This window comes from Poecile atricapillus, chromosome Z, assembly GCF_030490865.1.
Source record: "Poecile atricapillus isolate bPoeAtr1 chromosome Z, bPoeAtr1.hap1, whole genome shotgun sequence".
Taxonomy (NCBI): domain Eukaryota; kingdom Metazoa; phylum Chordata; class Aves; order Passeriformes; family Paridae; genus Poecile; species Poecile atricapillus.
In genome coordinates, this window is record NC_081289.1 from 63,526,502 (window position 1) to 63,552,404 (window position 25,903).

A 25,903-nucleotide genomic window follows, 5' to 3' on the forward strand; every position below is an offset into this window, starting at 1 on the left:
TCAATCCTGTGTTTTGCCTTCCCCCTTGAGTGCCATCCACCCTGATCCCTACCCCTGTTCTAGTGAGTTCCCTGTCAATCCCCCAGCTTGGACTTGCCCTTTGGAATTCGCCAGGGCACCAGGAAGCCCCAGTGGATTGTTTACCTGCTTGTCAGTTTGTGTGCCCACTTTGTGTTTCCCCATTTGTTGGAACTTTGTGAATCCCGCCCTCTGATCCTCCTGAGTTTTCCCTATTGGTCAAGAATTTGTAACTGCCCCCTGAACCGCCCCTTTATATTATCCCCCCTGCGCACCTATGGTTTTTGCTTTTTTATACCTGACCCTTTAGGACAATAAACCTGTTCCTGGAACCCATACAAAGAGCCTCCTTCTCAGTCCTTGCCTCCACACACAGTGCTGACAGCAATAATATGCCGTAGAGCAATAATAGCTCTAAGCTGCACTCCACGTCATCCTCCTCCTGGAGTGTGTCCCACTCTCGGCATGGTGCCGTGATGGTAGCCCGGGACTCTGGCACCACATCACGCAGTTCCTCAAACCTGTCAAAAGAACCCCACACACCACATTGCTACCAAATCTGAACCTAAAGTTGAATGACATACCATTTCTGAAAAAAACCTCAAATTCCTAAATTGAGGAGGAAGTATTCTGACCTGTCATCTGATTTTAAGTATTAAGGACAAAGGACTTCTGTTTGAAGATGTGCAGTAAGATCCACACCTGTCACTAGAAGAATGACAAAAATTTTGTAGTACTGACGACCTCCTCTTCATGCAAAGCCATATCAGAAATTTTCAATAATAAAAGAACAGAAAATTGAAGATATTTCCAAGTTTTTTTTCAGTAAAGTATCTGAAGTCAGTTCAACATGATGCACAAGAGGCAGCTACAGAAAATTAAAAATTTAAAGACCAAGACAATAGCACCGCATGTCAGGTACCGCTGCTGAGTACCAGATGTATCCTCACTGTGCAAGTTTGCTAAAACATTTCCCTCCAAGACTCAGAACATCATTAATCTATGTAAAGGGGGGAGTTCCCCCTGCAAATTTGGAGTAAAATTACAGATTTGTCTGGAGAAGTTGACAGGATGGTGCCTTGGAGATGGAAGCACCATGTACTGACCTGGACTCCTGGTTGTAATAATTTTCAGTGTTTTTCTTCATCAGAGAGTCCTTTCTGAGGGTGGTACAGCTGACTTTCCCTCAGAGCTCCATTGTGAAGAAGGAAAGGCATTAGCTACAAACAATGAGCAAAGTCCCTGCCTTGCTATTTGAAAGCAGGAGTAAAATCTACTAGCAAACTTTGACTTGAAAAGTTAGCTAACACATCTGTTCTTGTTGATTCCTGAATGCTTTCATAACAGTATGTATTTTCAGAGAACTGTGAAAAACATGACTGACCAATGGGCTTTCTTGATTAATAAAAGCAAACCAATTGGCACTCCAGTTCCTTCTTTGAAGGAAAAAATGCATTCATTTCATGGAGCTCCACAACAGAAAGTCTACAAAGTGTGGATCAACTCTTGCTATAATGTAGAAAACTTTCTTGAAAGTTGTTAACTGACATTTCTCAGCTTTGCCCAGGAGATGGTTGTGATTAAATTTTGCATAATACCAAGAATAGACAAGGGATATAAAAGACTTTAATCCACTTAGCAGTTCAACCAAGAGGAAAGATTTGATCAAAAATGCAATTGCTACAGACAACTGAGTTATAAGATTCCTATGTGAAAACCAGCACAAACTTCTGGATGCTTATGCTTCAAAATAAATACCAAGATTTGGTCCCAACATACAATCAGTCAATCAATCAATCAATCAAATCAATCAATCATCCATTTGAATATTTCTTAAATATTGCAGAGGATGACTGTGTCATTTCTGCCTTCAATTCACCTTTTCTTTGGAAAATTTGTTGAAGAAAAATCGTGTTGAAAATGTCCACACACATTGTGATTATGACATTTATATTACATATTGACATAGCCAAATTGAGTGCAACTTGATGCTCACCCTGCTTGTGATAATTTGTGTTCTTCTGTCATTCCTGTGCAACAATCAGGCCTTTGTAAACCTTCAACACTTGCTGTCTGGAGATTACAGAAATTTTTGTTACAATCTCTGCAAAGAAAAATTATTTAATCCGAGAAGCAAACACATTTCTGATTCCCAAGAACATGGTGATACTTTAACTTTGGATGCAACACCTGGATCCTCTTCCATTTTATTTGGCAGACACATAAAGACGCTCCATTGTGTATATAACTTTGTTTTTAATACTAGTGTGGCAATCAAGCAAGAATATGTTCATCCTGATTCAGTGGTATCCCCAGCAAGCTCCAGAGAAAGTCATAAAACATTCTGCTCCGGATGCTCAGGAAACTGACATTTGCCAGATGAATATATTTAGGTGTCAACATGTCAACCTTGCAATGCTTCCCTGCAATGTTTTAAAAAGCATAAACTTTTATTTTTAAATTTTATTTTATTTTATTTTATTTATTTTATCCTATTCTGGGGTTTTGGATGTAATTTTGAAGTACAAATTCTCATGTCATATTATTTTCTGACATGAGACTTTCTTAGCAGTAGTACAGTAATAATGAGACACAAGTTTTTCCCTCACCATCTCCGGCCAACAGCTCATCCCCCTTCTCCAGGACACCACCAACAGAACAAGTGCTGACACTTCCTTCAAAGAACTGATCACAAAATCTGCTCTTGATTTCTTGGTATATTTCTAGAACCATACAAAGACAGAACTGTGTGCGTTTACATTAATTGTGGTCACAATTGCAAGAAATGTGGAAGATATTTTGAGCTGCAGATAACCAACAGCAGAATTCCTGCTGATTTCCTGGGAGCCAGTGCTTCCCAATCATGCTCAAAATATGTAATCTATGATCATAATAAAAGACTGGGATGCTCAAGTAAAGGAAATTTTAAAATTATTGCCACAAAAATAGAAACTGACCATGTATCACCATGACCAGGCTTCTTCTGGAAAATTTATGCACCAAGATTGATGTGAACATTTAACCAAGTGTCCTAATTTGGTAGTAGTACAAGAACTGGAACATCTTTCAAAGTTCATTCAGCAAAAACAGTTCTGTTTCTCCCCAGGTTAAAGAGCCTCCTACAGCATTGTGTGGAGGGGGTCAGTTAGGACAAGTTTCTTTTTAAATGCAGAGAGGCATTTGATGACCATCAATGGCCGTTGCTGAAAAAACAGTGCCATTCACTTGGCTTTTGAGAAAAGACAAAAAATGCCAATGATTTGACTTCTGATAATGTTCTATACCTACTACTACAGGCTAATTGTCAAATCTAAAAGAAAAAAAAAAAAGTAGCATTTTGTTGGGAATCATATTTTTAGGATATGTGTATTAATAAACATCTCATTGCTTTTCTAGTTTCCACTGCTACACTATTTAAAATTGCCATCTGAAAAAAAATAATAGTTTGAGTGTTTATTCAGTAATAGTCTGTGCATTGTATTATTAATTCCAGACAATGGAAAGCATCTAAAAAATGCTGGTTGTGTAAGTCTGAAATGTGAAGAATTACAGGCAATATAAGCACATGTGAATCTCTGATGCATATTAAATGGTTTTAATTACACAGTATTTAAGACATGGATAAAATATCAATACCACATCTATCACAGAAAAATATTGTTACTATTATTGCTACTATCATAGGATAATAACTATAACTATTGTCATAAGAACAATATATCACTGAAAGGTGAAATAAATACAAAACCTGAGCAATTCAGGAAACACAAAACTTGATAGTACAACTTGGGTGGTTTTCTGGGTGTTCTGTCTGTTCTTCTGATTCAGCAGCTGGACTATCAGTTTTATGTGGTCTTTAAAATTAATAAATAATGAAAACAATGGTAGCAGATGAATCTTCTTGAAGCCTCAGAAGAACAATATTCTTGGACAAAGCACAGAAAACATTTGTCAGCTCCTGCAAAACCATTAAATTGAATTGAAGGCATGAGTTGTACCCATGTCAAAAGTGTTTTCCTGACCAGTGCTTCTTTGGCACATTTAGGGACCACTGGTGAAAAAATAATGCCACAGATGTTATAAAATTTTCCTATACAGCATGCAGGATGTCCATTTAAAAAAAATAAAAATAAAATAATCTCATCCACACATAAAATCACTCCTGCAATGGAGTTTACAGTACCTAAACTAAGTCCATTTTATAACTGCAATGACACTGTATGTGATCTGAAAGTGAGCATAAATTATATGAGTCCCCCTGATAAATAATTTATATTGATGTTATATATAATTCCTAATTCCTTCCAGGAAACAAGACAAAATCTTATCACATATTCCCTTCATACAAGGGCTAGGGAAAAATCTGTAAACTCAAACGCGAGCATGGGAAATAGAGGAAGAACAGGGTCTTGAGTGTTGTAAGGGAGTTTTGACGTGAAAAGGAATTGGGCTAAGGTCATGTCTGCATGGATAATTTCAGACAGTCGGGAATTAACCTCACCATTTACTGTGCTGGCAGGACATGACACTTCTGATCAGAAGCCAATGTAAAGATGCACAAAAAATTCAAAATACTGAAGTGATCTCAGCCTCTGGAATGACTGCTGCTTTTTCTTTGTTTTCTTTATTCTGCCACCTAATAATGGAGTGAAGGAATTCAATGCTTCAAGGAATTAAAGGGTAATTTGTCAATGAGGTTCTTACAGCAAAGCAAAATTTCAAATATCCCTTAAGAATCTTAAGTATCGACAGTATACAAAGATATGTTGCCCATTATCCCCTTTTGTGCATGACTTGCACACACATTGTCTCAGAGCTAATCCAGAATCCTGTAGCAGAAGCAGATAAGGAGCCAACAGAAATCTACAGAAATATAACACAAATGTGGTGGACTGTATGATGCCACAATACTCAGTATTAGCTCTGTGTAAACTATTGGCTGCAAATCACATGGTCTAGAACTGAGCAGTTCTAGTAAAAGTGTTAAAATAGAGTGGGCCTAACACTAAGGAAAGACAGCATTTTAAATGCTGGATCTACTGTTGCCCTGCTTTTTAAGTCACTTCTGAAACACACAAGAGACTGTCCAACTCATGTCTTTAAATAACAAGATTTATGTTTTATTTCTAATATGAAGTATATGACCATATAGATAAAATGTTTATTGTATGAGCTTTGTTGATGTTCTAGTTCTTGCATTTTGATTCTGAGGGTTAGTTCCAGGGTTTCTTACTTCTCTCAGTAGTGTTGCCAAAATTTAATGCTACCAGCCAGCCCTCAGAGGCAGATAAAGTTCTACCCTGCAGACATACAACATAGTATTTTCTCTTTTATGTCATTCTCCAGTCTATGTAGGAATAAAAAAAGAATTAAAAAAAAAAAAGTTATGTCAACTTCTAGGAGACAGACTGGATTTTGCAAACTTGTCCCTGGCTTTAAACTGAAACAGAGTGGGTTCAGTTTGGGTATTAGGAAATAATTCCCTTCTGTGAGGGTGGTGAGGCCTTGGTAAAGGTTGCCCAGAGAAGCTGGGGCTGCCTCATCCCTGGAAGTGTCCAAGGCCAGGTTGGATGGGGCTTGGAGCAACCTGGGCTAGTGGAAGGTGTCCCTGCCCATGGCAGGGGGTTGGAACTGGATTATCTTTAAGGCCTCTTCTAATGCAGGACACTCTATAAATCTATGAGTCCCTTCTCCCAGATTTCCACAAACTGTACTCTCCTATGGTTAGATAGAAATAATGAAAAATATCCCTAAGCTTTAAAGCTTTAGAAGGTGGAAGTTACTGTGTGCTGCAAAGCTCACCTACTGAATAGGTCTGGTTTTACCGTATAAGTAAATTTCTTCTCTGAGACTTGGAGTTTTAAATGTAACCCCAGCTCCCAATCTGGTCTTGCATGTCTGTGGTCCAGTCTGTAGTTTTGCTTGTGGGGTAGAGAGGAAGATCAAAAGACTAAAACTGTTAGATGTAAGAAAAAAATACATACAGTTCTTTCTTTGTGACTATCACAATATTCAATAGCTGAACTGAATAACATATGATCTAATGGGAAAGATACAACACAGTTGCCAGTGAAATCTTTCTGACTCCAATCATAAACTTCTCTGAAAAGTGCTTTTAATAGTGTTGCAAGTCAGAATACAAATCTCTTTTTTAGGAGAAGGCTGACAGACATCTAAGGCTCTGGCTTTGAAGGGGAACACTTGGATGTCTTTCATAAAAAAAGGAATATAGTTTCACATACAGGCCTAGAACAAAACCAACAAGTTCATTGAGGAATTGGTTCATACCACATTTCCACAATTAAATGCACACATTGTGAGAAAGCACAATGCAATCAATCTCCTTTTACAGTACCTCAACATCCAAAAATACCCCGTGGGGGCATCTGTGTCATCTTTGGTGCAGTTACAGAGACAAAATGTCACTGATTTAGGAACAGAAAATGAGTAGGCAACAAGTCGTTAGCCCTAAAGATTTTTCTTGTCTGCCAGAAGAAATGGAAATTGATCAGTCAATCAGGTATAAAATAGAAGACTGGATTTTAATCCGTTTGCAGGGTAAGGCCATCATCTAGTAAAACCAGCACTGTTTACTTCTTCAGTGAACCTTAGTGTATACAAAAGACAAAACCTTTGGGTTTGATTACAAAAATGAAGCACAGAAAAAGATTTAAATAAAAAAACTTTAACTTTCTGCAATACATACTTCATACTGCCAAATACATATGCAACCATCTCGTGTTCCTTATTATTGTAAGAAAGAAATTTATGAAAAGTGCTGATAAAAAAAATCTGCTAAACAAAAAAAACCCAAAACACCTCAGAATAACAGGAGCCACACTTAAAAAATTCCCATAACCTCACCATAAGAGAGATCATTCTTAATTTATTTACATATCTAAGCATGAACACTTATTTTCCCTTATTTCATTCAGAGCTCTTCTACGACTAAGACCCCAGTTCTACAATCCATAGAGTGTAGGCACAGAAATTCCACTCCATCTGCTGTTAGCAAGACTAGAAAGACCTATGAGTGACCCAAAGTCCAATAATGTTGGTGGGGAGTTTTTCTACTTCCTTCGATACACTTAGAAAGGTCATGTGAGGTCAGCAAGCTACTCCTTATTCTTTAAGTCAGAAATTCCACTGAGGCAGTGCAGTATCAGTGTCCACATAATTACATACATCTTCCTGAAACTGAGGTCAGTGACATTAATTGTAATTTTATGAGAAAATTACTTTGGAATTGAATTAGCTCTGTAGAATAAAAGAAAGAAATAAAACACATACTGTACATTGGTCATGGCAATGTTTTGTGCTACTCTAAAGAGATGCACTTTTTTATTTTTAAATTAAAAATGTTTTATTTTTAAATTTTCATGTTCCTAGAGCTGGATTTGTTTATACATTACTTAAGAAATGCCTGACAACACTTTTACGTTTCAGTACTGATTCTTCTGTTAGACATCAAAGCAGTAAGAAATAATAAGCTACTCAGGCTCTCCTGAGGCAATGGCCTTGGAATATTACTTTGGAAATAGAGATGGACTTGTATCTATAATCAACTAAACGTTTGTCTCCATGTTTTGAAATACCAAAAATAATGGTGAATCATGTTAACAAATTTAAAAGACACAACAGAGAAATGTTTTCATCATTGCTGCAGTTATCTAGAATTTCTACCATGGGCTACTGGAAAATATAATGAAAGCAAAATCCTAAAAATCCTAAATAAAACAAATTATTTTCCAAGGATGTTTTTCCCTCTCGTATTTGCTATCTGATTATAGTAGTGAAATAAATAAATAAATAGAAGAACATCATCCACAAACATTTCTATCAAGCATTTTAGATAAATCTTGACTCAATGATACAATCCAAAAAGATTGGAATATATTCATCATTTGCTAGATGGAGATTTGCAACTTCACAAGTCACACTGTATCATCACCACTGAGAATGTCAGTCTCTGTTTTCCTCTGGGGTTGACTCTTCCTTTAATAAAACATTTAACTGTTTCTGTGCGCATGAAAGGAAAAGTTCCAAACCATGCAGATTTCTCTGACGGACAACTTCATCAAGCTGTTGAAATGAAAGAAAAAAAAGATCAATCAACTTTAAGAAAACATGCAAACAAATGCCAGTTTTTTTGCCAGGTCAGCAAAAATCCAACTATATTCAACAACAAAAATTCAACAACTAAAGAACCTAAATAATTTCAATGTGTATAATTTAGTAACGATTTTTCAATGGAGTATTTGAGTTTCTCCAAAATAAGATGTACATATGGCTTAAAGTAACTTTGAAGCAGTCAAATTTTACACAATCTGTTTGAGAATGCTGAACAGCCTAACTGCCATGCTAGGTAAATCCCCACAGAAATTACATCTATTGCTTTTATAAAACATACTGCTTCAGGTTTAAAGTGATCACTACATATAGCTGCATGTTCAAAAGTTCAAAGCCTACTGGTAATTTAAATGGCAGCATGTTATAGTAGTTGTTTTCTATTTATGTTGCTCGTTCCTACATTTTATCCCCTAATGCCAAACAACATGAACTATATATTTATATATAAATATATCCTTGCAGTATAGGCAATCTCCCCCACCAAAAAAAGATAATGCCGTAGCAAGATTTGGCAGATTATATCATATAAATGACAAAAATATGGCTTACTGAAAAGCATTTGAATTTTTTAAACATTAATTAAAAAATAAAATGCACTGCAAAATTCCTTCCATTTCAATGCTGAAGTTCAGATGTCACACAAATATTATCACAACTGAGAGATGTTTTCAATCTGACTATCCTTTAATCAGCCCAAATTCAACTAAATACCCATATAACAGCAACACAAGGTAAGATTGAAAGGTAGTAGTACAAGGCTATTATGTCATGAAAGTTATGCCTCTGAAGGAAGGGAAAGGAAGTAATGGAATTTTGAAGAAGTCAGCATTTCTGTCAGATTACTGGGCAATGGAAAATTGAAGGTTTTTCAAAAAATATATCCTGACTCATATATCTCGGACTCACAGTTTTAATTACAACTTTCAACAAAAACTGATCTGTTTATTGATTAGCAGTCCAGTTGATTGCTCTAAATATCAACACAGAATGCAAGGCAAGGATAGTGACAGTTTCCCACTTCACTTTGAAAATGCACTCAGGATAAAATCACAGCAGCACTGTGATTTAATACACAAACAGAAACATTTTTATGACCCTTGTGCTTCTCTGCTCTGTAAGTTCCTCTAATTCATGCAAAACCAGGAAGTTGGAAAATTTTTGCAATTTGTTTCATATTTTCACATATTTTCTAAACACCACACAATCATAAAACTCTCATTCAGTAGTAGAAACATAGAATCACAGGATGGTTTGGGTTGGGAGGGACTTTAAAGAGCATCCAGTTCCAAACCCTTGCCATGGGCAGGGACATGTTCCAATAGACCAGGTTGCTCAGAGCCCCATCCAAGCTGGTCTGCCTGTGTGCCTACTGCAAATTTTCAGCTATTCAAAATTTTGCATCTCTCTGCAAAAGCAGGCATTAGGGCTCCACACACAACCTTATGAGAACCTAGCCCACTGATTTACAACAGATTTTAAAGCAGATCTAGTTCAAATAAATGTCAGAAAAGTCTGTTCTTGATATACTCAAGTAACAGCTGCTACTGACAAGAGAATGGAAGAAACAGCAAACTAATCCAGGACATAATCTCTAAACAAGCTGTATCTGGAAGAGTCTGGAACAAATTAACAAAAAAAAAAAAAGCCCACTCTGTTGTGCTGGTCCATTTTATCTAATTTGAAAAGTATTTTGCCTCCTTCATATCTTCTGGACCAAAACATTTTGCTTGGGGAAGCTTGCAGATTTTTTTTTGTGCTTGTGATCCACATTTCTTTGGGGAATGAATGCACAGATATAGCACAGTTCACATAATATCATCTGTTGCACGTTAAGAAAGAACATGAGATATCTCTTTTTCTAATTATAATTCTCACATTATGTCATCAGATTCTCTTACTTCTATAGGTGTATCAATCGGAGAAGCTCAGCATGAAACTGAATGTTAGTGTTTTCCTTTTATTGCATATTATATCATTATACTCCTAGATAGTTCTTTATTGAACTTTGACCACAAGCTTTAGCTAAACTCTTTTTTCTTGCAGCCCTTCCTTGCAAATTCTGCTTTAAAGAGACCAGAACAGCTCACCAGATGTATGTTCTGATATGTTGCTGTTAACTTCCTTTACCAAAGCTGCAATCTCAAATTGCATAGGATTAAATTTATTTCACCAAGTACTAAAGTAAATGCTTAATGTGTGTAGTGACTGGCTGCAGCACAAACAAACCAGAATTTCTTCAGGCTTGAGCAAGATTTTAAAAGTCTCAGATGAATTAAGTACACATTTGAAGAGCCAGTGTTGAATTCAAGTGGTTAGTTGGTAGTCTCCATTTGTGCATAAGAAAAGCTTACTGCTTGTTAAAATTTTGTGTAACTGCAATAACAGAGCTCGAGAATTCAGTTCCCCCTTGTTTGCTCAGTTTATGAATATGCATTGAGCATATCCTTGAGCAGGACATTCTAAAAAATCTTCAATGCTACAGTAAATAACAAAACAATCCAGAAAGGCCTGGAATCTTCACATAACACAAAGAAAACCAACAAATAATGTTGGCTTTGAAAATGGTACATTTGAATGTATTCATAAGGAGAACATGCTTGTTAATGGGAAAATTGGCTTGGCTGGGAAATATAAACAAATTAATCTTTGTTATATAACATACTGTTTAATGAACTGTTAGCAATGGGCACTGCATTTTTGAAGAGTGCCTCCACATTGCTGTGCTCCTGCTTGCATAATATACCACAAAATGGGAAAATTAATAAAATATTTCAAATACCACTTTTCCAAACAGTATTCTCTATATATTTTTAGGTCCTGTTCACTTCATGGGATGATCTCATTATTTAAACAAACATAAACAGACATCTGACAAAGTCAAAACTGAATGTGACTCATATGCAAATGTAATCAGTGTGAATAACATATTTGGGCTGGAGCATTCACAACCAAACCAACCCAACTCTTCTGATTCTATAGATGCTGAAAAAATGCATCATGTTGGTTCAGATCTGCCAAGAAAAGGCATTTTCCTACATCATACTGTCATTGTTATCATTGCTAGGCAGTATTTCTCCTTCACTCTGTGAAATCTACTAATTCAAAATTCTAGTTCTATGAAATCTACTAGTCCAAATTTTTTACAGTGTGTCCAGCTGGTGGAACTTTAATTTGCTCAAAGCTTCAATGTTCCAGAACTTCATTATTTTAAGTTACTCAAGGGTATCTTTTAACTCTGTACAGATTTTTTTTTTTCCCTTAAGAACCAGAGGTTGCCTCTCTAGGTACTTGTGTGGATCCTGTTGAGAAACTGGATATATGAGATTTGGAAAAAACACTTTTTGAATTCCACCCCTTAAATTCCCACTACCCTTCAGACATTTCATTTACCAAAAATGAGCAGTCTTTCAGGACCATCCAACACATTCTGTGCTGTTTGTTCCCCTCTCTTTAAAGTCTCTGTCCACTTCTCTGATCTAAGTGCCTTTCCACACTGCTTCTGGCCAAAGATGCCTGGATGAGATGCCCTGTGGGGTCTCACCTCAGTCATATCCATAGGCCACCCAGGATGATGTGCCTTTGAGCCATGCAAGGCATGGCCTGAAGGCACAAGCCCCAGCAAAATTCCTGACTAGATGCAAGAACTGGATGCAAGAACTGGACCTGGGAAATAAAAAAAAAGAAAGGAGAAAAAAAAAAAGAAAAGAAAAGAAAAAAATCATAGTACTACCACCAGGAGAATGCTTCCACCCCAGGCCGCTCTACTTCACTTTAAATCAACCCATCTTCCCCTGCAACACTTCAGCCTCCCATAGCTCAAACCAAACCAAAATTAACCACTATTCTTAGCTCTGCATTTTCCTAGATTTATCTCATCTTTCAAAATTTCTGTGAAATGGAAAGAAAGTCTACATGAGTGATGTGTAAAGTGGAATTTAGTTTCTTACATGAACACTTGAGCATGCACATCCTCCTACCCCTTGCAGTATTTACCTGCAAATAGGTTTGTTTTCATGGCATTCATGCTCATCTTCCTGTTAAATATTCACCAACTTTTTAAAATACTTCAAATTACTAGAGGAGAAACCCAGTCAGAACTCTATAAGTAACTGCTGTATGTCAGAATTGTACTCTCCCTTTCTAGCACATAGAAAATATGATTTTAAGTACTGGAAGATATGAGATGAAATCCTGATGTCACCACAGTAAATTTTGTTATTAATCTCACCATTGCCTGAAGTTCACCCAGAAAAGTGAAGAAAACAAAATTAATGTTAAACATGACTCTTAAATTTTCCTGTCTGTATACATACAAAACTGTTTAAAAGAGTAGTTTTCAAAATTATTTCTCAGATAATACAACTTCCCAAGTGTATTTGCAGCTGTAGAAATAGTAGCTACATTTATTCAAATACATATTGAAAAATTTACCTGTACTTCAAATGATAATTAGAGGATTAATGTATTCAGTAGCAGTTCAGCTCACTACTCTGGCTCTGTTATACTAACAGAAGTAAAGCCTGCAATCTTTTTTTTATCCTGAAATTCAACAAACACAATGACCAGAGATTAAAAAAGATCAAAGATGTTAAGAAAAAAAGCTTTTAATTGTACTTTTATTACTGGTATTTTTGTAGTTGATCACACATAAAATAAATAAAAAATAATGCCATTATATTATAATGAAGCAGAGCAGTTTCTCTAAAATCATAAAATCAGAAATAAATTTTTGAGTCCTGCTACTTTTTCAGGAAAAACACAAAGAAGTTCATGAAGAAAATATTCCAGCAGTGATATTTACACTTACATTCATCTCTACAGGAGGAAGGGCCAGTGGGGGAAGACTTAAAATCCTTAAAAGTATCCTCTTTACTCAAAGAAAATCATGTTTATTCAAAGACAGGAAAATTTCATATGCAGAACGAATGTTTTTGGGGAATTGAAAACACAGAGATGGATGTGTGAAGAGAATGGGTTCTGAAGGTGGATTTAAGCAGCCGATAGTAAGGCTTTCCATTTATCTAGTGTTTACAAGCATCTGCTGGTTGATTGTTGAATATGATTCATCACCAAGGCATTTATTTGACATTAAATATTGATTAGTCACAGGTAATTATTCAAAGATATCAGCCTGGCATAATTTCGTATTTTTTAAAGGACTTGCAGTATAAGCATTCTTATATATTTCCTGTTGCCTCCCTGAGGAATGCTCAGTAGAAAGGGGACATTTTGACACTAAAGGTAAAAATAATTGAAGTTTTGTTGTAATAATTGTTAGTCTACCCTAGTTTATTTAGTCTTAATTTCTCTATGTATTTTTATTACTAATACATATACTAAAGATACGTCTGTTTGCTGTTTGCAAACTGATTTCAATTTGCTACTTTTCTGTATGATTTATATAAATTTACTAACTAAAAAACTTTTATATAAAGGCAGATAAATACAAATTAAAGAATGATGATAGGCATACTTTGGACTATATTTTTTTATAAGTCAGTTAAACATCTTTTGTGAAGAAAATTAATATAAGATTAAACTAACAATTCCCATTTATACCTGAAAAGACTCTGGAATAATTTTCATTTTATTCTGTAGTTCTAACTTAGCACTGTTTGATCAACACGTAGATGGATGTGTCCATGGAGAGCAGAACACCAGTCAAAAGTGCTGATGATGACAGATTGCTTTTCTAAATGTTTCTGTACTTAATTATTAAGAACTAGAGGAACAAATTTAAGTCCCCTTGAAATCACTGGAATTTGGAATATACATTACTTAAGCATAAGGAAGAAATTATATATTGATGCTTGGTTTGTTCATGTATATAAATAATTTAGTAAAAAATTCTGTGGCACTCCCTCCTCTGTGCACGGACCCGCTTGACAACGACAACATGCTAAAAATCTACCAGGTTGCTCTTGGAGGAAGGAGTCCAGATGTAACACAGCTCCTTGCTTAAAGTCAACCATTGGTGTTGCAACTGAATTCGCCTTTAGGTATTTCTGTTTATCCTAATTACATGTACATCTGTACCTAACCATTATTACCTAACAACAGGTAATTATTTTAAAATAATTTTGGCATCAGTCTGAGCTATAAATTATCATTATGGTCTTTCTGAACAATGGTCTGAACTTCAATTCTAAGTGAATAAATGGTGGCATTTTAAATCTCTGATACTTTCTAAGTATTTTTAGAAACAAAGAATTTTGGAAAAATAATGGCTTTTCATGTATGATCAAAACCTTAACTTTTGCAGGCTCCTCCTGGTCCAATTTATGGTGCAAAGCACTATTGCAAATTAGTGCTAGGATTCCACTGTACTGGATATTGCCCAGCACTGTACTGGAAATTGCCCAGTCCAACAGACCCTTGAAGTGTAATTAAGCACTCATCAGTGTCTTCTCACTGCTTGACTAGTCATTGCTCCTCCTCGAGGAAAATTTAGAGACAAGGAGTTTGCTTTGTACCGTTTTTATGATATATAGACAGGGTTTGTTTGGGGCTTTTTTCCTCCTCAGAACTAACCAACCCACTACAGTGAATGAGCCTGACATGATCCTGAAAAGTTCTGTAGCTGCAGAAGTTCAGCTACATGCTAATATTTTCTAGTAAAACTATGGGTCCAGAACTCATTTTCAGTGCACTAACATGAACTTCTCCCCTCAGATTCAACAGAAGGCTTTAAAAGAATTCCCTAACACATTAAATAGACCATATAGAAAAATTATTACCTTGAGGAACCTGCAAATCAGAGAGGTAGATGAGGAAACAATGAACTACTTCCTCTCATTTCTAAAATGGATGAGAAAGAAAACAGATCCATATGGTACATATGTGCAGCAGAGCTTATTTTAGAGTTAATCCCAGGACAGGACATTTTTGTCTGTCCACCTGTGAATTTCTACTATTGATAACACTAGATATATAAAAACAAGGTTCTACATGGCTGTAATTTATACAGTATCTGAAACACATTAGAAAGTCATCAGTGTTCAAGACAACCTCTAGGAAAGAGTGATATTTAATAAATTACATTGCCATGTGAAAATGTTTTGGTTTTATTTTCCCCTTTAAATAAATAATGCTGCAACTTCTAAACCTTAAGGATATTATGCTGTGAATTTGATCATTAAAATAATACCATATGTTAGACACATCTTTAAAACAGATTTGCCTAGTTTGCTGAAGATGGTGGGAAAACATCCTGTCAAACCTCACAGAATTTCCACTGCCTCCCAGCTGGACACAGGAATGTAAGAATATACTAACTTCGTATAAATACAATAAAGAAACTTGCTTTCAATCAAGGAAATTAGATTGAGTGCAAAACTCAATCAGAAGCACCTGCTCAGACTACAGTAGAAGATGAAAAATAGGCATTTTCTAAGCCCACAAAAATAATAATGAATGCATTAGTACATGAGAAATCTCTGCAGTGACCTACCTACTTAACAGATTAAAAACATGGGGTTTCTTGAAATTCTTCCTACAAATTATTTATAGACTATCACCATACACTAAAAAAATGAGTTACCATAATTGCTACTATAATTGCTGATTGGTCCAGCAATCTAATTGTTGTGGCTTTAAGTCACAGATTCAAGATTCTTGAAACAAACACAGAAACACAGGCAAACAGTATCTTTAAAATCTCTGACTGACAAATGGTTAATATTTGGCCCTGGAAAATGCCTGCACAGCTTCTGAAACACAATGGATTACAGTCTGGATTACAATGGATTACAACAAGGCAGGCTCAAACAGAAGACTACAGCAATGTGGCAAAATTCATCAGATCACTTCCTTTGATATGAAAAAAGAGAATTAGAAACTTACAACAGCACCTAAATAAAGGATTTATAAGTGACTCAGACTGGCTGCTATCCAGGCTTGTCAGACCATGAGTGCACATAGAGCATAGAAGTCCTTAACAGTTTTCTCCTAATCTCCAACTGTTTTAAGTAACCAAGTCAATCTTGGGTACTATCACATCCTGATTCAATACAGCTACAAATGACTTGGCAGAGATTACACAGGGTTTCTGTGGAGCTTCCCAAACCCAAACTGTCATCTCCCCAGGAAAATGCCTGAAGACAATTGACTATGCTTCCTGAAAAGCCCTGAGTGCAGGGCTGGGTGACAGATCTAGTATCAAAGATCTGCTTCATTTGTCAGTTTGCAAACGTGCTCCAAATTAATCCACGGTAACTATGCTTGGTTAAAAGCAGCAACAATCTTCCTACACATAAAAATTGCTATTGTTATCAAACCAAATGAAAAAATGTAAAGTGATGGGCTCATGTTGAGTCATGCTCCCAGAATTGCCTTACAGTAACCCAGATAACTACAGAACTGGAGTAATTAAGCCTAACTGAAAAGCAAACAGCAAATACAGGCATTAATAAAAACAATATTTTTTGTTACTGTGAACATGTATTTTGCATTATTTGTGAATAAATAAATAAATAAAAATAGAAATAATCATTGCATTGTGTTTGCACTGTATACAAACTGAAAAAAAAGTACCCTAATAATGTGCATGACTCTGAAACCACAGCTGTATAACTGCTTTTCCATTGCCATGGGTACTTTCTAAACATCTATATCTAATGTGATCCTTCATGAACAGAAAGCTCAGCAGGAGCACAGCTTCCTTGCCTCTAAGAAGGGCAACAGGTGGTTGATAACACACATGACAAAGAATCACTGCTTTAGGCTGGGAGGTGAGAAAACTGCGCTGTGTTATATGGAAAGCTGAAGCTACAAATAAGAAGTCAGACTGTAATTAATTACCTAGTTATCAAGGAGACTGGAGTTGTATCATGACTATCTGAAGGTTCCTGTGAAACTCTGACATGATCTGCCACAATCTCTAAAGCAAAGTGTCCCCTAACAACACACTGGAGTTTGGTAAACAGAAGCAGCAGGAGAAAAATCCCACCTCCTGGTTTTGAGGAACACTTGATTTAACAGCCAGGTTTTCATTTTAATGAAACCTTAAGATGTGACAGGATGAAACAGTACATTCTAGAAGTCATGGGCAAAGATGGTCTCACATGAAATACAGGTATCTTTCTAAAATTACCATTGTAGATTACAGTTGATGGATTGAAGAAGAAATTAAATGAGGAAAAACAGCCTGCAGCCTGCAGCAAATCTGTGATAAATTTAGCATTAAATCTGTGACAATATACATGCACTAGGATAACTAATTATACATTAAGGTTCAGGGAATACAAAAGTAATGTCCAGCTATTCAGACAGAAATTTTTGAGCCAACACTTACTACTGGACTTCTTCAGTATTGAGAAGATTGATAATGTTTTTTACTGACAGTAACATTTTACTGGAAAACTCAGTTTGAAGCCAAGCTACTGCAGCAAAATTCAGGGCAGCTGCTGGCAAAGCAGTTCATAAACCTCTTTGTTTCAAAACACACAGAGATTGAGTACCCACGGCTCTCAGCAGGTCATCACTTACAACACCACAGGCAGGAAGATTCTAAAGGAGGGCGAAATCACCAGCAGGACACAATGATCTGCAGGCATTCTGCTCCACACAACTCCAAATACTTGCTGCAACTGCCAGCCAGCAGAGACTCCACAACAGCAGGGATAGAGTATATTCCCCACTGCAGTTTCCTTTGGGTACCTGCCTGGCTTTCTGCTGCTTTTCCAGATGCGAATTTGTGTCAAGGCTTTGCCGTAAGAAATTAGACCCAGACATACATCCACAAAGAGAACAGCAGTTTTTAACATCGGCAATACCTTGTTTCATATTACTAAAAAACAAAACAAACCCCCAAAAACCACCACCACCACCACCAAAACACCCAAAAAACAACAGAAAAAATCAAACAGAAGAAACTGTTGCTTAGCAGGGTGGGGTGGGGGGAAACGGCAAGGGAGGGAAAAATATATTTAACTAAATTATATGAGTCAGTAGCCTGCAGCCAAAGCAGAAAAATAGCATATATACGTATTAACTATAAGTCATTGAAGCATCTTGCTGAATTTCTAACACATGGGTAAAGATTTGAATGCAAAAAGTAAACAGAAAACCACATCCTTTTGCTTAATTTATCTAATCTTTCTATTGATGTAGGTAAGAAAATGTATTTCTTTACATGTTTCTCTAGCTTTGTAGACAACTCGATTAAGTCTCAAATTTTGATCCCACTGGCTCTGCTGCAAGAATCCAATTGCAGGAAATAATCATAGGAAAGATTCATCAAAACACATATGGTAAGGCCAACTTTCCCATTTACTTTTTTAAAATCAGAGTTCAGCAGACAGATAAAAACAGCAAAAGACATGCCTGAAAAAAGAAGCAGCAAGATTTGGGGTAAAAATACCTTGAATTTTCCTGCATATAACCAACTATGAAATATCTCAAATACCCCAGCTAAAAGAATAAGCAGATAAAACTACTGAGGTTCAAGTATCTCCGCATAAAAGGACTTGGGTGTAAATGAGAAGCAGCACAAAAAGCCCAAATAAACTGAACTATGAATATTCCTCAGCTGTATGAAAACACAGCTCAGAAAAGAATAAACTATCCTTATACACAAAGTTATCTACTCATTTTATTTGTGCAGTGAGCAAGACAAAAAAAAAAAAATTGCCCTCAAGACTCTAAGCCAAGACCATCTACCAAGTAATGTGATTTTGTGGTGGCTCTGCAATTACTCTGGGCTTATCTTATCCTGGTACATGGACAAAGAAATTCTACAGAGCACCTTGTTAAAATGACTGTGATTTCTGGATCTTTGCGACACAGAGACCATAAAACTGCTCCTGCCTTTCCTATCAAACAAACAATGGAGAAAAGGGCCTTCTGTATCTTGTCCTTGTCTCTTTGGGGCTCAATTCCAGTGCAATTAAAATGGTATCACAAAAATCTAGGGATGGAAGAGACAGTGACCCAAATTCTGATCTTTGCACTGGGAACTCATAATAAAATCAATCAGAATGGAACAATTGCCTCTTCTCTTTTGCAATCTGACAGCCTTGCAGGTTGCAAAAGAGAAGAAATGCCAAAATGCCCTTGTTGAGCACAGCCATCATTAGCTTTCTAAGACTCTTTAGGATCCCCTTGGTGCTAAAAGAATGGTACAGTAGGGACTTGGAAAAAGCCAAGAAGTTGACCTATGACTAAGAAAATAAAACTGCAGATGGTATTCTTAGCTATAATTAATCCAAGTGATCATATTGAACTGATTAAACCTTCCATCTAGTACAAAGCAATGTGGATTATGCTAACTTAAAGATAAATTTATAACTGCTATTATGTTACAAAAATACCTTGTTGTACATACTTATAAATTCAGAATTAAGAAATTACAGTGAAATACAAATCTAGTTACAAGCATATAGATGAATTTGAAAGACAAAGACAGAAAATAATTAAGGTTTTATTTTAATAGGAATGACAAAAAAATCCCCAAAGTCCTCCTCAAAACATTCACTTATCAGTCTAATAGAATATTAAATGTTTAGCCATCAAAATTCAGCTGATGTAACTTTCTCACTGGGATGGCAAGATAAGGGTATTCATGTTCATTTGCACACATGGATGCATAGATTTTTCTGGGGTTTGTTGTTCTGCTCTTTTGGTTTTTTTTCTTAAATTACCTACTCTTGTTTAATTAAAAGGTCTCTTGAAAATGCCCATAGGCAAGAATCATAAATTGCACTAAAAATGCTTAATCTCACACATCTAATCAAGAACTTCGAATTTTTTTCTCTACTCAAAACATATTTTTAGAAAGTCATACAGACCACAAAACAACCCATCTTCAAATGATGATCTGGTTACAATTCTCACATGCCCAGAAGTGCTGTATGAAATTCTAACATGGAGGGATGAATCAGGAATAACACAGGAGGGCCTCACTTAGTGGGGGGCAGAGATGTGTAAGGATGCCTCACTTCCTCCCATCACACACAGCCTTCCTGATGGACAACAGAGACATTTGGAAGCCTTCTCTTCCGTCTTATCAAATTATTCTTGCAGAATAGAGGGATCCTGGATGACAGAGCTTGCCTTCCCCTGGACCTCAGGTGTTGCCTAATCACCTGATGATGAGAAAACCACACCACTCTCCACTGATAGACAGATCTGGGTGACATTGATACAGTGCACACTGAAGGTCTTTATTCCTGTGAATACTCTATATCCACAGAGCCAGCTGAGTAATTATGTATTTGCAGAGCAAATCCAAAGTTACTCTTAGAGTAATTAAAATGATACACATTGGATTAAAAACACAATACATCTCAATCCCAAGAGTAGCTTTGAAACAGTGTAGTATCCAGTCATCTCACTGGATACTGATGATACTGGATACTGGATGGCTGAACATTATAATCTATAATCCATGCTGTTATTTTTTTCTCTTTTTGGCTTTGATAGCACAATATTTTCTCAGTAACAATACCACTTGATTTCAGTTTCAGCTGGAGTCTTGCCTGACTAAAGAGTGCAGGCATAATCTCAGTCTTTGTAGATTTATACACTGTGGCACAAAAGGATATATGAAGCAGTTTTAACTTAAGTAAAAAATTTCAAACTCTGGCAATTTTACACTAAAGTAATTACAGAAAACCCTACAATAGGTTAGGTATGCAGTTTCAAGTAAATCGCTTTCATCAGCATAAATGATCACTCAGAGCTTGAAAATCATAATTTTGGTTATTTAACTATTTCCTTTGTATTTCAATGAAACTAAGAGGCAGAGAATTGTATTCCCCCCCCCCCCCCCGCCCCTTTGTTACAGACAGAGCACTATAATTTCCAGGAAATTAAAAATTCTGTTGAATGCATGATGTTTCACTATTGAAAAGTGGCAGAAAAATGCCAAAATGTCCTCTGAAGAAAAATTCCTGATAGGATCAATTGATAGAGATACTATATGCCTCTACAAGAGACTATAACTTCCTTTAAATATTTAGAAACAATAATTTCAAAGCGTATAAAGACCTATAAGGTTCAGGAAGAAATGCTAGGCTCACTTCTGTATCCCATGCAGACACATCAGACTGCTTCAGCATTCTTATCCACAGAGGAAAAGAGAGCCAGGTGTACCAAACTCATCTTACACTAGAACTTCCCATAAATCCCTGGCTTAATTTGGATTTATACTGCTCTTTGAGTTGGGTAAATGAGCAGTGTGAAAATGCTCCTAAAGCCTCAATGTAAATGTTTCTTTAATCCTATTAAAGCCACAAAACAACTGAAGGACCAGGAAACTGAGCTAAGGAGCTCCCAGTGACCCCAATACTACTGTATCTCTTGGCACTGACCTGCTTGTCACAAGTCCACCCTGGGCATGGCACAGATGTCCTGACAACAGGTGGATTCAGAACATCACTGTGAGGACCCCTAGAATACAGCTGATGGTGGTGTATCCTGCAGTAACACGAAGTTTTGCACTGGTAACTTACAGTAGCTGAGTTATTAAAATAGCCGACACAGAAATAGAAGACAGGATTAAATATTTTTGAATGCCACTTTGTTGTATTACACAGAACTTTATGTTCCCCAAACATGACACTGAATTCAGCCAAAAATGATACAACTTCATTGCTTTTCTTTAAAATCAGATGGGGGAAAAGTTGAAAGAAAAATACTCAAGGTGACGCCACATTTTAAAAACTAGGAAACTGGTCTGTTAAAATGTATTGGTGGTAACATTTAGGGTTTGGACTCCCATTAATGGGGCCCCAGGGAAAATATAAACACTCTTTCTGAAATTAAATCTTGAGTTTTCCCACCGCAGTCTTGTTTTCAGCTTCAGCTGCTGGCACATCAGCCTGCAATTGAGGCCTTCCATCAAATGCCAAGCCAAACATTCAGGAACAAGAATGGTAATGACACCCTGTTTTGTTCTAAGGCACATTAAAATACAGTGAGTATTAATAAAAAAAAAAATAAGTCACTCATTTGAGATTAGTAACTTAAAAGAAACATTTTTGTAACCTCTCCTACTTGCACTTGTCTTCAAATAATAAACCTTCAGGAGAAAGCTGTGCTTGACTCTTGAAATCAAGCACACTTGAAAAACAGCAACACATATCAAACTTCTGATAAGAACTGCCTAAGGGCATAAACTTTACCTACAAGAGTTCAAAATTAAATTCCCTGATTTTGATACATGCTTTTGCAAGTGACTTACCATGAATGGATCAATAAATTGAAGTCACTAATTTTTAATGTTAGTTTATCAGGTGGGATCCTTCCTATTCACAGGGATATGATATACTAATATCAGAACTCTATTACTGGAACACCTCCTACCACCATCTCTTTAATTTATCTCTTGTATTCCCACATTCTTTTCCTAAACACTGTGTTCAAGGTGAGAGTGTGTTGCTCCAGCTTTTAGTTTTTCCCTCTCTCTCTCTCCCTAATATCCAGCCTTCTGTAATCTCTCCAAGTGGATGGATCTAGAGTAAGGGATGCAATGTAAGACACAGCCCTGTTCCAGGTAAGGAATTGGGATCTCTTGCCCAAGAAGGAAATAGTCAGCCATGACTATCCTAATCCCAGTTTCTGTGATGTCTCATGATGCATAAACTATATCCTATGGAGTTTCTTATATAAACACTGCTCTGAGACATTCAATCCATGATGTGAATCTGGGTTGAAAATGGATCTGACTCAGGCAGTAGACTGTACCCACAACTCAAACCACGGATTAACAATGATTTACCTGCCATGGGTAGGGAATTTCATGAATGTGCCAATTTACCAAGGAAAAAGAGGAAAGGGTGCATCAGCAACTTGTGCAGGACTTGTTCCACCACTAACACACAAAGTTAACTTGAAGAATGTAAGATATAACATTCTAGCCTGCTACCCAATAAATTGAGTGAATTCCAAGATTTACAATTAAAAATCAGCCTTTCAATGTGAATAAAAAGGTGAGATCAAGTAGGTGTCAATTCATGGCCAGTAGCACTGTGTAGAAACCCTGCACTTTTATTTGCAGACTTCATGCGTGGTGAGACATTTGAGCCAGTTGTCCAGAGAAGCTGGAGATGCTCCATGCCTGGAAGTGTCCAAGGTAGGGTTGGATGGTGCCTTGAGTCATCTAGTAGGAGGTGTCTCTGCCCATGCTGGGGGGTTGGAACCCAACATAATCTTCCAGGTCCCTTCTATACCAAAACATTTTGATTCTATGATTCAGGTCTGAAAGCAGTAGGCTTGTGTGTTTGTCCTGCCTCCCTTGGAGTAAGGAATTAGAAAGAGGGCATAGTGCTGGATCTTTATTATTGTTCTAAGTTAGAGCCAAAAATGGTTGCAGCAAACACTTCTTAACCATGTAAGGATTTCAGTCCTCAACATGAATCACATCTGTCATGGGGTTAGTTTACCTTTAAGGAAGTTAAAGTTGCTGGGGGCTCTTGGGAGTCTTTTCTCCTGACCAATTATCGGTCATTGCTGAGAATTGACAGCAGTTTTAGCCATTGAAAAGTAGAATCAACTTGTGAACCCCACCTTAAAGTGTACACCCAGAAGTCTGTGGTAGTTCTTTGTTTCCTGGCTGTGAAGAGTGGCGGAGCTCCGGCTGGCCTCCCGTTCTCTGCCCAGGCCATGCGGCCTGGGTGGGGGGCCGAGCTGGGCCTGCCGTTCTCCCGGCCGGGAGATGGGGGCCGGCGGGGGGCTTGCCCCGGGCTGAGCCGGGCCAGGCCGGTTCCTGGCTTAGCTGCAGGTTTTGCTGTGATAGAATTTACCAGAAAACTGCCGAGTAAAGAAGAAAAGCTCTGGACCTGCGGCAGGCTGAGACAGTAACCACACTGCAGAGCAGCCATGAAGAATCTTCTATCGAAGACAGCTCTAGCTGCTGCTCCGGCAGAGATCACAGAACCATCTACAAAAGCCTGGGCAAGATTTTAACTCTTTCTTATCCAGATGAAACTTGCGGATTAATCTTTTCATCCAGAGAGAGAAAAGGAGAGTAATCAACATGAAAAGAGACTTTATAAACTACTAGTGGCAAGAAAGAAAAGAGACTTCAAGAAAGGTAGAGAATTAAGGAGATGCTTTAATTAAGCTGAAATATCTTTCTGTTAAAACTATGGAGATGGACAATGAAGTCCTGAAAAAAACCCCTTTAATTCATAATAGAGTATGGAGAGGAATAAGGTGTTCAAAGTGTAAATTTGAGTAAAAAGTGAAGTAATTGTGGTATAGTGAAGTGCTGAGAGATTTGAAGCCTTGAGAGGCAATGAGAAAACTGTTTCTTAGTGAAGCTCACAGAAGCAGATGAAGAATACTTTTTTGCCTTTGACTAACTTATCCTTAAAAATGCTATCTTCAAACTCATGACCCATAACACATTTCAGAGTGATGTGGAATGGGAGGGGTGGGCTTTAATAACAGTAGCTCTGAACAGCTGATATCAGAGAAACGAGAAACTATAACAAAAATAGTTTTCTTGTGACAAACTCCATAAATTAACAGAAAGGAACTTCTGTTTCTCTACAGAAACTGAGGAAAAGACTATAGAAAGAATTAAAACTGTTTAAACCATCAAAATTATAAAGTTTTTGTCTCTGTTGTCATATGAATGAAAAAATAGTGAGCAGTGAGAAATGGTTTTTCTAAAAGTTTATTCTGGTGTTCTTATTCTTGTAGTTTGTCAATAAACTTTTCTTTATTCCTTTTAAGTTTTATGCCTGGTTTGCTCTTATTTTAATCCATATCTCACAGCAAGACATAAATAATCCTTTTTTCCCCTTTTTGTTAATTACTGGTTCAAAACCACGACAACATCAGTACTCCTGCTGGAACCATAAAGTCAGCCATAACTTTTAAAAATCTGGATACTAGATGTAATAACCTGCAGTAACTAGAATACCAGTCAAAGTACTGAAGTTAATGTAGTACTATATGCGAACAGTTCTTTTCTGTCCAAGACATTAGTAGGTAATTTAGAAGCCTTTCAAAGCACATAATTTCACATTCATATGGAGTACATTTCTGAAACGCAGGTACAGAGGATTCTTATTTTACTTCCATTCCTCATCATGTCAGTTGTGTAACTATCTACTTTATTAGAAATAAAATAATTGAGCAAATTTACTTAAAATAAATACTGGATGTGTACAGTTGAAAAAAATTAGGCAATATAAGTAAAGCAAAAGCAGTAATTTCTAATCTAAATGTGATTAACACCTGAAGAATCACAGTTCTTGGGTTTAAAGCTACATTAGGATTCACATTTCAAGAGGAGATTTTGTGTAGTTGCAATGGTTACTGCCAGTAGATGTATTATAAAAGGAGTTACCATCATGCATGTATGAAAAACACAGAGAGGAAAGCAAAGGTTCAGTCAACAATAGAAGGTCAAGGACTTCTCAGCTAAATGGAGATGTTAGCTGTATAATTAAAGTCTAGAAAGCATCCAATTCAATAATTTCAGGAAAGACAAAATATAGATAACCAGTAGTTGAATTCTGTATCAATTCTTAGTTGGACAGAAAGCAAAGCTGCTTTTTAAACCACTTTTTAATTTTAAAAATTTGCTTTGATTGCAGTTAGGACAATAAGCACGAAGATTGGTGTATGGGTAAAATGAAACTGGGTTCAGCCTTGTGATACTTCCTCAGTGGCAGAAACACCAATTACAAATAGAGATTCTTCTACAATGATAGTCACTTTTGAAAGTAGAAAATTAAAAATGAATAGCAAGAAAAAATATGGGCTCTTTTCTGTCTGAAAAGAGGGGCCAATAAGCCATAGT

General features: G+C 36.7%; 1 protein-coding gene across 6 annotated transcripts in view; it reads right to left on the reverse strand.

The window, feature by feature from the left end:
- Nucleotides 1-6,884: 6,884 nt before the first annotated feature.
- The window catches only part of LOC131573905 (coiled-coil domain-containing protein 91-like), a 136,395-nt gene continuing 117,376 nt past the window's right edge, over nt 6,885-25,903 (reverse strand). For 4 of the 6 annotated variants that reach the window (XM_058828269.1, XM_058828270.1, XM_058828266.1 and 1 more), the window contains one exon: nt 6,885-8,100. In XM_058828269.1, coding sequence (XP_058684252.1) covers nt 7,981-8,100 — 120 coding nt within the window. In that variant the 3' untranslated portion in view covers nt 6,885-7,980. Of the gene's footprint in view, nt 8,101-11,689; nt 11,812-25,903 lie in introns of all 6 variants that reach the window. The other 2 variants (XM_058828272.1, XM_058828268.1) reach the window with 1 other exon arrangement.